Source organism: Pteronotus mesoamericanus, unplaced genomic scaffold, assembly GCF_021234165.1.
Source record: "Pteronotus mesoamericanus isolate MK-2021 breed Mesoamerican mustached bat unplaced genomic scaffold, CSHL_Meso_final contig_182, whole genome shotgun sequence".
Taxonomy (NCBI): domain Eukaryota; kingdom Metazoa; phylum Chordata; class Mammalia; order Chiroptera; family Mormoopidae; genus Pteronotus; species Pteronotus mesoamericanus.
The window spans coordinates 3,585,254-3,602,002 of NW_026555078.1; the positions used below are offsets into that span (position 1 = coordinate 3,585,254).

The 16,749-nt window shown below is 58.1% G+C and overlaps 2 protein-coding genes across 2 annotated transcripts; both read left to right on the forward strand.

The window, feature by feature from the left end:
• Positions 1-4,152: 4,152 nt before the first annotated feature.
• SERPINA1 (serpin family A member 1) lies at positions 4,153-13,735 on the forward strand. Its single transcript, XM_054567082.1, has 5 exons — positions 4,153-4,290; positions 8,865-9,520; positions 10,973-11,243; positions 12,487-12,634; positions 13,448-13,735. Exons 2-5 carry the CDS (start codon positions 8,869-8,871, stop codon positions 13,637-13,639), a joined length of 1,263 nt encoding a protein of 420 aa, XP_054423057.1. The 5' UTR covers positions 4,153-4,290; positions 8,865-8,868; the 3' UTR covers positions 13,640-13,735.
• An 892-nt stretch (positions 13,736-14,627) lies between these two features.
• Positions 14,628-16,406, forward strand: LOC129066066 (peptidyl-prolyl cis-trans isomerase FKBP8-like). The gene is given in 4 exon segments (XM_054567597.1): positions 14,628-14,686; positions 15,619-16,172; positions 16,175-16,192; positions 16,195-16,406. Coding segments are annotated over 4 exon segments (843 nt in total).
• The last annotated feature ends 343 nt before the right edge of the window (positions 16,407-16,749 follow it).

A 16,749-nucleotide genomic window follows, 5' to 3' on the forward strand; every position in this document is an offset into this window, starting at 1 on the left:
AAGTTAAAACAGAAGAGTTAGTTTTTTAATAAAAACATGTCTTTTTTTTTTTTTTAACAAGCGGGGGGATGACGCTAGAGAGGAGTGCGTTACTTCTTCTGTTAGGTACGCTGTCACCGAAGACGCGTAGATTTGCCTTCTTTTTTCTTTCTGAGTAAGGATGAGAAGGAAAACAAGAAGCTATGAATTAGCCACTTAGTTCCAGAAAAACAAAAAACAAAAAACAAAAAACCAAGAAGCAAACCACACACAGGAAGCAGCCCCAGAGGAAAGAGGAAGGAAAGAGGGCCCGCTAGGGTGTTGCAAGTTGGCAGATTCACAAAATGCCAAGAGGAGCCGAGCTAACAGTGGGAACTCAATTCCTCTCCTGGGAGGGAAAGCCTAGGGCAGCCGATCGACCCACTAATTTAAAGGCATCCTGAGAAGCCCGCGTCGGCCATGCTAATGAGTAGCCTGCTGTGAGACGTTCACCAGGGTCTCCTCGTTCGAGCCTCACAACTCTATCAGAAGGAGACTCACATTATCCCCACTTCCCAGGTGAGGGAACTGAGGCTCAGAGAGGAGGCATGAAGCCCTCCACTGGACCCAGATCAGCCCGGCTCCAACCACTGCAGGCCCCCTGGGCCCTCTGCAGCTCACAGGTGCTCAGGAGGGGCCGATTGTACCTGCCTTGTACCTTCAAGAAGAAAAATGAGCTCTCTGTCCCCAGACAAAGAGCACTGCTCCCCAAATCTCCCTCCTGCTCCGCCCCTTAAACCCTATCTGAGAGGTTTCCTAGGTCCAGGAACTTGTCCAAAGGCCATACAGTGGTTGGCATCAACTTAGGGTCCATCTGCGATGGCCCCAAATCTTATGTGTCATCATCTCACAGTCCTGGTAGAAGTGACTGTTCTTAGCCTCCGTCTCACAGATGAGGAAGCCAAGGCACAGCGAGGTCAAGTGGCTAAGGCCTCATACGGCGTGGACAGGGGTAGAGTTAGGGGCTGAGTTCAGATGCTTAGCTCCCGAGCCCAGGCCTGACCTATATTGCCCTCCGAAGGAAGCCAGTGCCTGGACGGGGCATCCCATAGCGAGGACAGGGCAGGGAGGAGGTGGTCCAAGACTAGGGGTGTGTCAATGTGTGTGTGTGCATGCGCGCGCACACAGGGCCGTCAATGCAGGCGGGCTCTCGCACTCCCCAGAGTGCCCGGCCCACAGGTGGGCTGCCCCTGCAGTTACCGCTGCCCTTCCAATCAGTCTGGGCCTTCGGTCCTTGGTCTGCTTGGCCCAGGACCCCTCCCACACCTCGCCCCGCCCTTCCTTCCTGCTACAGACCCCGCGCCGCTCCACCCCCCCACCCCACTCCTCTCTCTAGGCAGGGCCTATGGAGGCGTGGGTGGGGTCTCCCCAGATGCCCCTTATTTACAACCCGCCCACAAGACCTCACTATGCTGTAGGCGCTCCCAGGGGGTCAGCCCAGATCCTGCCGTTGCCAGTCCCAGACGTAACCAAGCGAACAAGGCTTCCCCACCGTGGCCTGTGGTTCGTGGGACATGGTGCCTTTAAGAATGGCCACTGGGATCTTGTTCTTGCTTGTTTTCCCAGCCTATCCCACCCCTTCTTCTCAAGACGTGCATCCAGGGGACCTCTCTGGAGTGTGAAATCCTAGCAGAGTGGGAGGATGGGGACAAGGAAGGGCTGAGTATGGAGCTCTTGACTCTAAAAGGACAGGGCCGTGGCTCTGAGCCCTTGCTTCTCCTGCCAGGTCCTGCCCCAGCTCCTTCTCCCCTCCAGCGCCCCCGCTTCCCTGACTCTTGTGCACCCCTCCTGTGCCCAGCTAGGGTTGGGGACGCACACAGACCCTTCACAGCCATCACGAAATGTCCCCGTTGGGCACGTGACAGCTGGCTCCATCCTCTTCCCTCTACAGCTGGCCCTGGAAGCCTACCAAGAGACTGGAGGATGACATGTGTCACCTTCATTAATCCTCAGAGCCAGATGCCACCATCCCTTGTACAGAGGCTCAGAACTGGCTGCCTCATCCTGGGTCACACAGGCCAGACATGGTAGGAACAGCAGGTGACATGCAGGGCTGCCTAGGCTGGGACGGGTCACCTGATGCCCTCCTGGCTAACGGCAGCTTTGTGCAAGGCAATTTCCTGCCCCAGGTCCCAGCCCCTCCTGAACCCGGGCCTCTGCCGGCCACCCAGAGCGCCTTCCTCCCCAGCGGGAAGAGGCTGGGCGTTGTGCTCAGGGTGCACACTGCCTGTGTGCTGTATCCCTCAGCGCCCCAGGGCCCCAGAGGAGGAAGAAGAGGAGGAGGAGAAGGGGCAGGCAGGAGTCGGGCAACAGCAGGTCGTGTGGCTGCCGACAGAGCACCAGGAACTGTAGGTAGACGGGGTGGCACCAACCCTCGGGCTGCTGAGCTGAGGGGACCCAGAGAGGTCGTTGCCTGGAAGGTGGGGTGTTTGCCATTGTCCATCCAGTGCAAGACTTGGGAGGGGCAGCTGGGCTTGGAGCTGCATTGCACAGACGGAGAAACTGAGGCACGGGGAGGGGAAGAAGTGCCCGGGAGGGATGGAAGGCGGGCTCCCCTCAGCCCCAGCCCAGCTCTCTAAGCTGCTGGCAGACCCATAGCCCTGCAGGGAGTTACCCATTTGGCCGGCTCAGGGGAAGAGCCGCGGCCCTGAGGCCGGGCTGTGGAACTGGGGGGCCGGGAGGGTGCGGGGAAGGGGAGCCCTCCCTCTCTGAGCTCAGCTGTGCTCCTGCACAGGGTGGTGGCATGCTCCCCTCAGGGGGTTGCTGAGAGTACTGCAGGAGAGAGGCCTGGAGGGAAGCTTCTGGAATGCCCCTCGCCCACCTGGAGCGATACTGGCGACCCACGGGCAGGGGCGGGGGTGGTGGCGGGCAGCATCAGGAGGGCTCACTGAGCACAGCAGCGCCGGGCGCTGAGCTCGCCGTGAGCTGCCGCACTTGGTCCTCGCAGTGGCCGAACGAGTGGGTGCTGCGGTGACCCCAGGCACAAGCGGGGAAACCGAGCCACGGGGAGGCTAAAGCTTGCCTGAGATCTCACAGCCAGCGAAGGGCCAGCCCCGTTCCCTGGCCTGCACCTGTGTGCTAGAGGAGCCTGCGGGTCGCCCGCCCGGCAGAGGCCCACAGCCGTGGCTGGGGGATGACAGAAGGGACAAAGATGCACTCATCCATTCATTCAACAGGTATCTATGAAGCACAGGTGCGCCAAACAGGCTCGGGCGTGGCAGGGGGTGCAAGTGGTCTCCCTGAGGCTCCTCAAGGGATCACAGGCAAGGGGGCCCCGCAGCCTCAACCCCGCACCCCCACCCCTGCCGGTGCCCCGAAGGGCCTGCGGCAGCCCCAGGACGGACTGAGTCCCCAGGAACAATTCCAGCCGTCTGCAGATGGTGCTGCTCAGCAGGCAGCCACACCCAGTAGAAAGAGAAGGCCACGCAGACCGAAGCAAAGAGCCCGCTGCAGCCAGGCGCTTCACGTAAGCCATTTGGTGCGTCCTGGTCACCATCTAGGAAGTGGGACTCCCAAACCCTGACAGTGCCAGTGACAACACCTCCTGGTTCCGAGAGGTGAGGCCGCGTGCCTAAGGCAGCACAGCTCTTCTGTCTAGACTGACCCTCGACCCTTGACCTGCGCCCATGGCCGCCCATGTCAGACTAAAGTGGTTGTGCCTCCATCAGTCACACCCCACTTTCTCCGCAGGAAGTTGAGAGGGTTTTTGCATCCGAGGCTGGCTTAGTGATTTTGAGTGAGCAGCCTCTCTGGTCTGGGCCTCAGTTTCCCTGTCTGCTAAATGGGCACATTACCCACTGCACCCCGCACCGCACCCCAGGGCAGCAGTGCATCTTCAGCAACAGGTATTTCAAGGCAGCTCAGCCAATGGTAGCTCCTGCTACCAGTAAGGCAGCCACGGAGCGCTCCCTGGCTGGGGTGTAGTGCCAGGAAGGTGGTGGTGTCCCAAAGCCTGAGTCATGCGACCCCACCCTGGACACGGGGTGCTGCGGTTTAGGAGCAGGGTGCAGGGACTCCCTTTGGCCTATGCAGCGGAGGGCTGCGCGCTCCCCGGGCACAGCACAGAGCGGCAGTGTGGGTGGGTAGCTTCGCGTCCGGCCGATGGACTTAGTCCCTGTTTGCTCTTCTGATAATTGAGTTGACCTTGGTTAATATTCACCAGCAGCGTCCCCGTGGCCCTTCTGAGTCTACTGCTTAAATACTTAAATACGGTGGAGGACGGGGCTTGGTTTCTTCAGTTTTGGTCACCAGCCAGCCCTGGGGCAGTAAATCGTAAGTATACCTTCCACGGGGGCGAGCCTCCGGAAGGACCTCTGGGAGGCAGCCCGGGGGGGGGGGGTACAGAGAAGACAGAGCAGGGTGGGGGTGGCCTCCTGTTGTCATAGAAACAGCATCCCTGGAGGTTCTCTCCTGCTCCCTCAGCTTGCCCAGCGCCTCTCGAGTCTGTGCTGGTGAATTAACAGGCCCTCCGTAAACAGAAGCGGAAGTGGGTGTCCAGGCCTAGTGTCCTGGGGCCCGGCAGGGAGTGCATTTCTAGAGGGCGCATGCATGTCCCCGTCTTTCTTGTCAGCTGATTCCTGCAGGCCTCACCTCCCCTACTCCTGAGGTGTGCATCTTTGTCCCCTTCTGCAGATGAGAAAACTAGGGCCCAGTCAGGGCCAGTGAAGAGCTCAGGATAAGGTAGCATCCTGGTGGGGTAGCCAGGCCAGACTAGAACCACTCTCTGAGTCTCCATCCTCTGCAGAAATTCCCAGAAGAGAAGGGTGCCAGGCCTCAGCCTAGGGGTATCAGAATGGGCCTCCCTATGCACAGCGGGCCTATGGGCGCCCTCGCGCACGGCGCAAGATGGGACACCCTGGGAGGGACACCGTCAGGGCACTTCGAGCTGTGTCCCTGAGCCCTTGCTCTGGCCAGGCGGCTCCTTGCAAGCAGTCTCGCATTCAGGCCTCACAGCCGCCTCCCAAGGTGGTTACCGTGGTTATTCCCATTTACAAAGGAGGAAACTGAGGACAGCGAAGGGCTAACCTGCCCCAAAGTACACAATCCCTGCCTACCTCGTTCCAGAACCCACGCTCCTGATTCCGTTCTCACTGCCAACATTAGTTATCTCTGGTCTCAGGTTCCAGATGGGGAGCCCGGGCCGCCTCACGGCCTTGTGGGTGCTGGGTGGCCCTGAACAGTTATTTAACCGCTGAGTCCTCTTGGGCAAAGTCTGGAGAACCTTTGTCCTCTTTCTCCTCACCCCATCCCCAGTGGCCTTGATCTCTGGAGTGTTAGAAAGACACGATTTTCCTATCTTTGGGTTTTGGAGATGGCGTTACAAAGGCGACCGAGGCCACCAGACTCCCACAGAGCGCTCAGAAAGATCCCCAGCAGCACCCGCGAGAACTGACACTTCCTGACAGCTGACTGTGCGCCAGGCACAGCTTGGCGCTTCGCACATGGTTAACTGCATAATAGCTCTAGGAGGAAGTGAATCTTGTCAATTCCAGGGAATTGAGGTTCAGAGAGGTTAAACAACTTGCCCAAGGTCGCACAGCTGGCAGTGAGTGGAACTCAGGCATTGAGTGCTGCCGCCCTCTTCCTGTGGCCCGGCCGCCCGCTGCAAGGCCTCCTCTCAGCTTTCCACACGGAGAAGGGCAAAGGGCAAGTTGTGGGATGGAAGTGCCTGGGGTTCAATCCCAGCTCCATAAGCAACTAGCTCTGTGGTTTTCGGTAAGTTCCCTGATCTCTGTCGGCCGCCATTTCTCCGACTCTAAAATGAGTTAATGATGGCGCCCGCCACGAAGGGAAAGCTTGGAGAGGTGAAATGAGGCAGAGCGCAAAGCCCCGCGGACCACTAAGTGCGACGGTGGCGACGGGGATGCCGGCGCTCGCCGGGCACCGGCTCTGGCAGCTCGCAGGCAATAAGTTAACACGTGGAGAACTGAATTCAAAATGTCCCATGCTCAGAGGTGGTTCATTACTGAGCGGGGGCCCCTTCTCTGGTCCTGGGCCACGTGGCCGCTTGCCGGGGAGACGTCTGCCGGCTCTCACGCGTGACCCCCGCCTGGCTGGGGCCTGCCCCGCCATCACCTTGTTCGTTCCTCACCTCTGCCTCTAAGGGAGTCTTTCCTCTACTTTACAGACAGGTAGCTGAGGCTCAAAGAAGTGAAGCCTGTTGCCCAAGGTCACGTGTCCTTAAGAGGCAGGACTGGGTCACATCTGGGCTTATTTAGTGCCAGGTTGTGACCTTATGGTGCAGTCACTTCCTGGCTCCCTCTGGGTCACTCTCAGCCCTTTTATGCCCCCGAGATTGGGCAAAAGGCATAGCTCCCTCCCCCCACCCCCCACCCCCCCCTCCCCGCAGCGGGGACTGCTCCCGCCGGCCCTGGGCCGTGGCACTGTCACCGTGCCCTCGGCATCCTTTTTGCTTTAAAGCTTAATCCATGCACCTCTGGGCACTTCACCATCTCCTTTCTCATCTCTGGGTGGCTTCCCCAGCCCTAGGCTTTGGGGGTGTGGGGTGCTGCCTTTGGTAGAAGGGCAAGGAGAGAGCAGAAGCCTTAGGCCCCTAGAGTTGTAAGGAACAGGTTGGAAGGCAAAATGAAGCCAACAGGAGGCTCAAGGCCAATGTCAGCATCCCTCGGGGCCCAGGTCTGACATTCATGGAGCCTGAGACCTGAGGCCATGGCTGTCTCGGCCTGACTTCCAAGTGCTGGGAAAACCAAGGCTTGTTATAGCTTTTTTTGTTACTGGGTCTCCGTGTGGTCTGGGCAAACCCTGAGCCTCTCTGGGCCTCACATCCTTTACTGTAAAAGAAGAAAACTAAGTGAGGTGGTGCGACCCCCCCCCCCAAGAAGATGGGCTACGGGCGACAAGTGCTCCCCCCAGCCGCAGCCCCTTCGCACCACAGGCCCACGCCAGGCTCACCACCTTCTTAGAGGCCAGCTGCCCTCCGAGGGAGGGCACCTCCCCACTCCGCGCCCCACAGGAGCACATTTTCCTCCCCCAAACCCAGATACCCCATTAAGTAAGAATCTGTTCCTCATGCACAGAGACCTCAATTAGACAACCCCCACCTCGATTGACCAGGTGAGGAGGCAAGGTCTCAGGACGAGAAGACGCTTCCCCAAGGGCAGTAGTGGTCCTGTCACCTCTGGCCCTGAGGCCACTCAGCATAGTTAGTGTCCCCACCCTGCCGAGGCCCAAATCTCTCCAGATCTGTGAGTTCAGCAAAGACAGGGAATTTCCATGGACCTTGAAGGGCTGCGCAGAAGGCCAGCGGGAGAGTCCAGAGAAACCGGAGGGAGAGAGGGCGAGCGGGACTGGCTTTGGCGCCAGTCTTCAGCGCTAACACCACAGGCCAGTTCAAGACAAATATAAACACATGTTACGCAACATGGTCTGCTCTGTTCGGGGTATTTACAAGCATGAAGGCCGGAAAAAAGAGGCGGAGAGAGGCCAGTGTTGTGCTTTGCTGTGTTGTTGTTGTGTTGGGAAGAAACTTTTAAGAGTCCAGGGGAACTCTTATAAGTTTCTAAATAAGGGGCAGGGGAAACCCAGCACTTATTTCCAACTTCTTCCTCTCAGGTTTTCCTATTCCAAATTCAAGGACTCCTCTGTCTTTGCACTTTATTAAAGTGATGATTTTAGTGATGTGGGTCATAGCTAGCTATGTGGCCGCAGGCCCGTTCGCCTCTGCTCTGACCTCAGTTTCCCCATCCGTGGAGAGAGCAGCTTGTACTCAGGGCGCCGCAGCCTGGTGGGCCGGGCCTGGGCATTTCGGGAGGAGAGGGAGCACCGTGGGGCGGGCGGGAGAGTGTCGCGGGGGCAGCACTGACTTGGCCCATCGCTGGGTAGAGCCTGCTCTGGGCCGCAGGCCTCGCCACTCCTCCCGCTCCCTGCTCCCTGCCACGGAGCCCACCGCCCTCCCCACCAGCCCTCGGAAGGCCCCTCGGGGCAGCCCCCATGGGCCCCTCCCTGACAGAGCTGCTTCCTCAGATCCCAGCAGGTAAGACTTGGTGTCTAGACCTGTTTCACTAAATTCTCCCAACAACCTCACTTGCTATAGGAGGCACAATGAGGGCCAGAGACACGAGATGGCTTGACCCCAGAACCCGGGCCTGTGTGAAAGACGCTATTTCCGTGCCTTCCCGGCCCACACACACAAACCTCCGCTGCACTGCAGAGACAGCATGTCTCACCCCGTATCACTGCTGAGCCCAGAGCGGGGACACAGGCGGTGGCCAAGAGGCGCAGATTGGAGCGGCCGCAACCCTCTGCGCAGCCGAGGCCGCAGACTCACTGTGAGGGCAGCCCTCCCACTCGGGAAAAGTCACTAGGGCCTGAAGTTCGCTGTAAGTGGCCAGGGGACACGGCCACCAGTGGAGTGTACTCAAAGTTCCATTGTGTCTGGCTACATGTCCTTGTGTAAGGTCCTTCCCCTTTGGGCAGCAGCCTTTCTGCTCATTAAACACAGGGTTCAGTGGCAACCCTCCCAAGGCTGTTCCAGATCCAGTCATTCCTGGGCCGGATCGGGCCTGCCTTCTGGATGATCGTCAGTGTGTCCCTTATGCATCCCCTGCCTCAGCCTCCCCTACTGTAAAACAGGGGCTCTGGCACTGGCACCTCGGGGTAATTGCAGGTGTTAGTGCAGCCATTGAGAAGGTGGACCCTGGACCCAGGCTATTCAGGGGTGTGATTCTGCTGAGTCTTTTGGTGCCGAATATGTAGAAAGGTTCTTGGCACAGCGCGGCGCAAAGCAGGCATTTAATAAACTCCGGTGGCTTTACGCACCGTTACTCGGGGGCCAGGGGACACACTGTGTCGCCTGACTTGGGCATGATGCCCTTTCTCTCTTGCAGGACAATGCCATCCTCCACCACGTGGAGCCTCCTCCTGCTGGCAGGCCTGTGCTGCCTGGCTCCGGCCTCCTGGGCACACGGTCTCCTCGGATCCACTCTCCAGGATTTCCAAAACACGGACGCATCCCAGCTTGATCAGGTGGCAGCCATCCACCAGGTCGCCGACACCCTGGCTGACTTTTCTTTTGCCTTCTACTGCCAGGCGTCCCGTCAGTCCAATGCCACCAACATCTTCTTCTCCCCAGTGAGCATCGTCACCGCCTTTGCCCTGCTCTCGCTGGGCGCCAAGGGGGACACGCACACCCAGGTCCTGGAGGGCGCAGGTTTCAACCTCACTGAGAGAGCAGAGGCTGACATCCACAAAGGCTTCCAAAGTCTACTCCGAACCCTTAACCGGCCGGACGACCAGCTGCAGCTGACCACTGGCAACGGCTTGTTCATCGATGAGAGCGCAAAACTAGTGGCGAAGTTTTTGGAGGACATCAAGACACTGTACCACTCAGAAGCCATCTCCACCAACTTCAAGGACTCCGAAAAAGCCAAGAAAGAGATCAACGATTATGTAGAGAAGGGCACCCAAGGAAAAATCGTGGATCTGGTCAAAGAACTTGACAAAGAAACTGTTTTCGCTCTGGTGAATTACATCTTCTTTAAAGGTAAGGTTGCACAACCAGCCTGAGCTTCTTGCCATGGAAACGCCCAAAACGGCTCTCACACACTCAGTTCTTAAACTCCCCTCGGCGGTGCAGGAGGCCGTGTGACCGCGTGCCTCCCGTGGCTTATTCGGCTTTCCCCACACAGCCCCTAACACACTTTCCGAGCCCAAACACGGTTAGGGAGCGAGGGCTCACAGGCCGAGCGGCACCTTCCCTGCAGGACTTCCTTGTCAGAGCCTTTCGGGCACGTTCTCACGGGCATCGTGAACCCCCCAGGGAGGGAGGCCAGCTGTGCCACACCTCCACAGACAGGGAGCCAGGACACAAGCGCTCTTAGCAGAGTGTATGAAGGAAACAGGGGGGCCTGAATTGTACATTGAACAACTCATGGAGTGAGAGGAGTGACAGCTTTAGAGTCAGAAACCAGGGTTCAAACCCCGCCTCTACCGCCCATTAGCTGTGTGACTATCGGCAAATCAGTTTACCTCTTGGACGGTCCAGTTTCCTACCAGGAACGTGAACGTAATAACACCCTTGTTGTCGCGTTTCTGTCAGGAGCCAGCGTGTCGCAAAGAACGTGGGACTATATGCTCACAAAGTAGGTTCTCAACTAAACTTGACTCTCAGCCTGCCTTCCTCCCCCTGAGTGACGGAAGTGTGTCAGAAAGCTGTGGGTCCCACAGGGCATCCTGACGCGGTTTCACAGGCCCTGGAAATAGCCCGGCGCTTGGGAGGAGGGGCCAAGGTCAGGGGCTGGGCCCTGCACGCCCTGGTCTGAAGCAGAGCTGCGCGACAGAGAGCGCCGAGGCCAGGCTGGCCCGTGCATGCGGGTCCCAGCTCTGCCAGGGGACTTGAGGAGGCTCCTGTCCCCTCTGCAGCCTCAGTGTCCGTCCCCCATGCAAAGAGGAACCTGGGCTCAGGGGCCCCCGAGGCTGCTGTCTGCTCTGACTTGCCAGGATGGCGGCGGCCCCTGGCTCTGGCAGAGGGGAGGCGCCCAGGCCTCCGCGTTGCCCCGCGGGCCCAGGAGGAGGCCATCAGAGCAAGGGGGGCTGAGTGCCTTCCCTGAACGGTGAGAACCGCGGACTCACAAGGGGCGGGGACACTCGGACAAGGATGTGCCCGCTGTGGCCGAGGCCGATAACTGGCATTTCGGACCGTCCCAGCAGCCCTGCGTGAGATAAGCACGGAGTACCAGCCACACTGCTCCCTCGGCCGGCCTGACGGGCAGCCCCCAGCCCCTGCCTTACAGAAAGCCTGGGCCGTGCTGGCGCCTGGCATTGTCCTCACAGAAGTCCTTGCAGTGGACCGATGTCCGTGGGAGCGCCACTGCTCAGACGGGGAAGCTGAGGCTCAGGGCGGGCCCGTTCAGGAGGCAGCCGGGGGCCCCTTCCCTCCACCCCAGGTGCCTAACCCTCCCCGCCCCGGCTGATACGCACCCTCGCCTCTCTCCAGGCAAGTGGGTGAAGCCCTTCGATGCGGCCCAGACCACAGAGAAGGACTTCCATTTGGATAACTCCACCACCGTCAAGGTGCCCATGATGCACCGCCTGGGCATGTTCGACGTGCACCACTGTGACACACTCTCCAGCTGGGTGCTGCTCATGGACTATGAGGGCAATGCCACGGCCATCTTCATCCTGCCCGACGAGGGGAAAATGTGTCACACCGAGGGCACCATCACCAAGGAAATCCTCCTCAAGTTCCTGGAAAAGAGACGCCCAAGGTGATGTCCCAAAGAAGAGGCTGGCTGGTCACGTAAGGTCTGGCCAGAGCGGGGTGAGCGTGGACCCACATCTCATGGGTCAAGCAGCTGTGTGTGACCTTGTGCTTCTGGACAGAGGTCAGCGCCCATTCAGGCAGCACCTCTGTGAGAGGGACAGTGCCCACAGCTCAGGCAGCAAAAGGCCTGCCCCTGGGGACTTCCTCCACAGCACAGATGCTGCCCCTTCCTAGTGCCAGCACCAGGTACAGAGACAGCAGCACCAACACACACCATGGGGGTGGGAGGAGGCCAAGAAGGAAAGGTGGGCTTCCTGGCAGAGGTGGCAGTTGCGTGTGGAGTGAAAAGATAGAACATCCACAGCTGGGCAGGGGCAGAAGCTGCTTGAAGAGGCCAGAAAAACAAAGGCCCAGGGGAGGGACAGTCCCTGCTCCTCCATCACTAGATCAGTGTGTTTTCACGGGGTCCCGGGGGTGAAGGGATACTCGAACACGCACCCCAAATTAGTACATATCTTTGTACGGACAAATCCTGGTCCTCACGAATGTTTTATCAGGTATATTATATAAATATACAGAGATGTGTGCAATATAAACATATAGTCAAACAAGTCAAAATGTAAAATAAGTGGATAAAATATGTAATATATAAAATATGTAATAAACATATATATAAATGAAGATAAAAGTACAGCACAGTATGAAGTTAAAATTAAAATGGAAGTATTAACACCTTTACCCATCCCATCCCAGGCTGGTGTGCCTTGTGCCAGAGGCAGAGAGAGAAGAACAAGGAGGGGCTGAATCCAGCGGGCGCCAAGGATAGTCCCCCTGCCAGATCAAGAGCTGAGCAATCAGCCCTATGCATCACTCATCAGTCACTGAGCAAATGTCACTCAGCACCTGACACCGTGCCCCATGCTCCCCTGGAATCCCAGCCTCCAAATCCCAGTCTGGGGGTGACCAAACTCTACAGGGCGGTGTGCAAACTGCTTACGGAGGACACCCTGGATCTGCCTGGAGGGCTTCTCAGAGGAGGTGGCATTTGAGAGGCTTTGCAGGACAGGAGGACCCATCTCATCTAACGTTCCCTGACACAGGGCTAGAGGACATAAAAACACAATAAATCAATGCCAACCCCCATCCCCCTTGTCGGCAGGCAGACAGGGTGCTATGTGGGAGAAATGACTAGAAGAGGAAACATTTTCAATGTGTGGCATTCCTTTGTTTTCTAACCATCTTGACAGGTCTGCCAGTTTACATTTGCCCAAGCTGTCCATTTCTGGAACCTACGATCTGAAAACCACCCTGAGCAACATGGGCATCACCAAGGTCTTCAGTGACGCGGCTGATCTCTCGGGGATCAGTGAGGAGACGCCCCTGAAGCTGTCCAAGGTGAGTTTGTCCCCGGGCTCCGTAGGTCCGAATGTGTACGGACGGGGCAGAGGCTCAGGGTGAGGGGACAAAGGGACGCAAACACACCTCCCCGCTGCGGTCTCTGAGCAATGCCATTGGGCTCACCAAGCCTGGGATGTGGTCAGGCGACTGAGTGAAGGAGTGAAGGAGGTGGCCTCATGTGTTCTGGCACTTTAGGGACGTCCTCTGAGGTAGTGTCACTGACCCTCTGCCTCACCTTTGGTCGGGACCTCGATGGGCCCATGTTTACAAAGGCAGACTTAGGGTCAGGGGTTTCAAAGGCTTTTGGCCCCACATCCTGTGTCATTGGGAGCTACTGATGAGTCAGCAAGTCCGAGTTAATGAGTGATTTTGGCTAAAGATTTGGCCATTTATTCAGGAGAATTACTCCATTGCAATACTGGCTATGAACTGAGTGTTGAGTTGTGGGCCAGACACTATAAAGGTCCCCCCCTCAAAGTCCTGGTCCCCAAGGGGCTTAAGATCAGATACTAGAAACAAGAGACACAGCAAGGAGGACGGAAAGTTCAAGTACATCTGCCTCCTGAGGTGGCGGGTCGTTTCCAGGGGGGCTGAGAATGTGGGTCAGGAAGCAGGGAGGGTGCGCAGGGGGAGTCAGGCCAAGGCCCTGACGAGGTGGATCCAGGGCAGTGTGTCCCCTGCAGACGGTAGGGGCAGCCCCAGGGACCCCTCCCCAGGTTCCACTGTCCTCATCAGGTCTTGCTCCCAGGCCTTGGGGATACAGGAAGTCTGCGTCCACTCAGAACAGGCTGTGACCTCTCTCCCATCCAGGCCCTGCATAAGGCTGTGCTGACCATTGATGAGAGAGGGACAGAAGCTTCCGGGGCCACATTTCTGGAAGCCATTCCCATGTCGATACCCCCAGATGTCGAGTTCAACAGGCCCTTCATCATCATCATCTATGATAGGAACACCAAGAGTCCCCTCTTTGTGGGAAAGGTGGTAGATCCCACCCAAAAATAACTGCCTCTCTGGTTCAGCCCTCCCCTCCCAGGGTGGGTCCCCCCGACCCAATAAAGAATGACTGACCTGGCCCAAGCTTGAGTGTGCCATGCCAACCCCTCATCCTCTTGTCTGGGAGTCTCCCTCTTCTTCCCCAGGGTGTGTGGAATCAGGCGCCCACTGTGCCGCTGTCGACCTGGTGCTGACACTGTCCAGTGCTGCACGCAGCAGGGGGAGATGCTGGCCACAAGTCTTGGCTCACCGCCTCATCCCCAGTCACCGTGGAAAAGCTCTGGGTTTCCTGTCCTTTCTGGGCATTACTAGGGGTGAACCGCACAGCTCACATTCCAGCCCATGGGCCCCGCTCCCCAAAATGTCCACCGGGTGCTCTTGCTAAGCCCCCACCCATACCGCGTGGGAGCCCTCCCCTGGCCGGGCTGCTAGCACCCACCACAAGGCTGCCTCTCCGGTGCCCCCAGGACCCTCAGCTCACACGGGGCACGGAGCGGCCACATCTCCGCAACAGAGCGAGGCCAGGTGCCTTTCTCACCTCACACTGTCCCCTGAGCCAGGCGGGGTCCCATCTACATGCGGGTCTGCCCCACAAATGGCTCTGGCCGATCTGTCCAGGAGCCCGTTCCAGTGGGACTGGACTGGGAACATATATTCTGCCCCTGTCACTCCATCTCTACCCCAGAACCCTCAAATGCGCCCTCCCAGAAGCAGGCCTCTTCCCCCCAAATGAAGACACGGGTCTCTGGTGTTGGTCCCTATCACCTGCACAAACTCACCAGGACAGTCAATGCCCCAAGACACACATCCTATGTCCCCTTGCCCTCCCTCATTATGTGGCCAAGATGTCCTGCCTGGATGGCTCTGGAAAGTCATTATCATGGTCCCTTCGTCATGGGAGAGGAAGTGTAGCAAACCACCGCCCTAACAGCCCTGCCGGCCCTTCCCTGGCTGAGCTCTGAAGGGGGACACGTTCAGTTCGCCTCCCTCCTACCCCATGGCCTTCCCCGTGGTCTGCAAAGGGAAAGCCCAGCTCCTGGCCCACAGCCAGAGGCTGTCCTGGGAGCAGCACTTCTCTCTACAGGCCACGCAGCTCCTCCCCTCCCCGCAGGCCCTGCCGCAGGGCCTGGCAGTCAGGAGGGCTGGTGGGACACCCGGCCTGGCGCAGCCCGCTCTCTGGAGTCTCACGGGGATGGGCTCGTCCTGGGGAAGGACTGCCTCTTGCCACACAGACCTAGTCATCACAGTCTAAGCCCCCCATCAGGGGTGAGCGTGCACCTAAGGAGCCAGGCTGAGTCATAGAAATTTACTCTTAAGTCAAAGTGGCCACATAGATCCAGTTTCACATGATTTAATATAATGGATGAAGAAGATTCAACTATTTCCCAAATAAGCCCCATACCCTTTTGAGTTTTCCCTGTCTAGAGATTTCCAGCTTCCTCTAATTCCAATGATGATATGAACATTGCCAAACATGATGCCAGGCCTGGGGATCTAAGGACCTGGATCAAGTTCAGATTCTGTCACTTTCCAGCTGTGTGACTTTGGAGAAATCACCAAACCTCTCTGAGCCTCAGTATATCCCCATATGAATATAAAACCTACTTTCAGTTAGCATGAGGTTCATATAGTTAAAACAGCTTTTCAGGGAGAGCAGAGCAGGGTGCCAATGCTGGGGCCTTCATCCGTGGCATTGCAAGCTCTTTCCATCAGCCTGGCTCTCTAGGAGGGGCTATTCCAGCATTTTCTCTGAGCCTTCAGAGCAGCATGGGAGGTTGGGAGCAGAGCTGTGTTGTTCTTACATGTCTATTCTGCAGATGAGGGCACTGAGGCTCAGGGAGGCCAGCTATCTTGCTCAAGGTCACAGAGCTATTAAGTGACAGAACTAGCTTCAGGGACTGAACTCTTCCTCCTAACCTCACGCCGTCACCTACGTCCCCTCCCAGACGGCCCCACTGGTCAGTGCAGGGCTGAATCCCTCCCTGCAGCAGGAGGAAGGCTGGGGTCTCTGACCTAGAGAGGCTCACAAGGCAGGATCGTGCGGCACTGGCCAACCGGCAGCAGGAGCGCAGCAGCGCTCACCGCCAGCGGGCTGACTTTGCGCTGGCCGCCAGCTCGTACGACCTCGCCGTCAAGACCATCATCTCCAGCACCAACGTGGGCATGATGTTCAAGGAGGAGGAATGGCTCCTGTGGCTGAAGGAGAAATGTCTGAACAACCTGGCAGCCGCGCAACTGAAGCTGGACCGCAATCGGGCCGCACTGTGCTCTGGGAGTCTCATGTTTGAGCACCAGCCTGACAACATCACGGCTCTCTTCTGCAAGGGCACGGTGCTGGCCCAGCGAGGGGAGCACAGCAAGGCCACCCCCATCCCGAGGGCAGCCCTGAAGCTAGAACCTTCCAACAAGACGATCCACGCAGAGCTCTCGAAGCCAGGGAAAAAGCTTGCAGCCCAGCAAAGCACGGAGGCTGTCCTGTACTGGAAAATGCCGGGCAACTCCAGCCGGCTGCCTGCCAAGTGTCCTGGCAAGGGTGCCTGGTCCAGCCCTGGAAGTGGCTGTTGAGGCAACTGCTGTTGCCCTGGGGGGCTTGGCTCTCCCTGTCGTCATCACTACCCGGAACCGACGGCCCAGGTGGCCGCCTTCCCTCCTGGGCACCATGGACCCTACCACGTGCTCCCTAACTCTCCCAGGCTCCCTGTCCACTACCCTCTCTGGCCTAACCTCCTCCTCTGGGGCAGGGACAGCGAGGTTTGAGGGTCCTGTGGCCCAGTGAACAGGAAGGACTGAGGCCCTATAGGAGGCAAATGAGGCAGGGCCGAGCCCCCGTCCAGCCCATAAGCGGGGGGCCCTCATTCCTCCAGACCCAATTCCCACCCCCAATTCCCACCCCCCGGGTTAGGTCTCAGTCAGGGCCTGCCTCAGTTTCTCCTTCCCAAGGCCTGGGGGCCGCTTTTCCCCCATCCAGTCCCTGTCCAAGTGCCAACCTCTCCTGCCCCGTGTGTACTGCCCTCTGTCCAGGCTCTCCCTCACCCCAAGTGAAATAAAGCTTCCCACCCTGCAAAAACAAAAACAAAAACAAAAAAAACCTACTTGCAGAGGTGTGTGCCCCACCCCTG

Bases quoted from the DNA above. Each gene is read 5' to 3' on its own strand.
- SERPINA1 (XM_054567082.1), top strand. From the start codon at position 8,869: ATGCCATCCTCCACCACGTGGAGCCTCCTCCTGCTGGCAGGCCTGTGC. The intron at 9,521-10,972 runs GTAAGGTTGCAC...GCCTCTCTCCAG, and splicing joins GAATTACATCTTCTTTAAAG to GCAAGTGGGTGAAGCCCTTC. The intron at 11,244-12,486 runs GTGATGTCCCAA...CCATCTTGACAG, and splicing joins CTGGAAAAGAGACGCCCAAG to GTCTGCCAGTTTACATTTGC.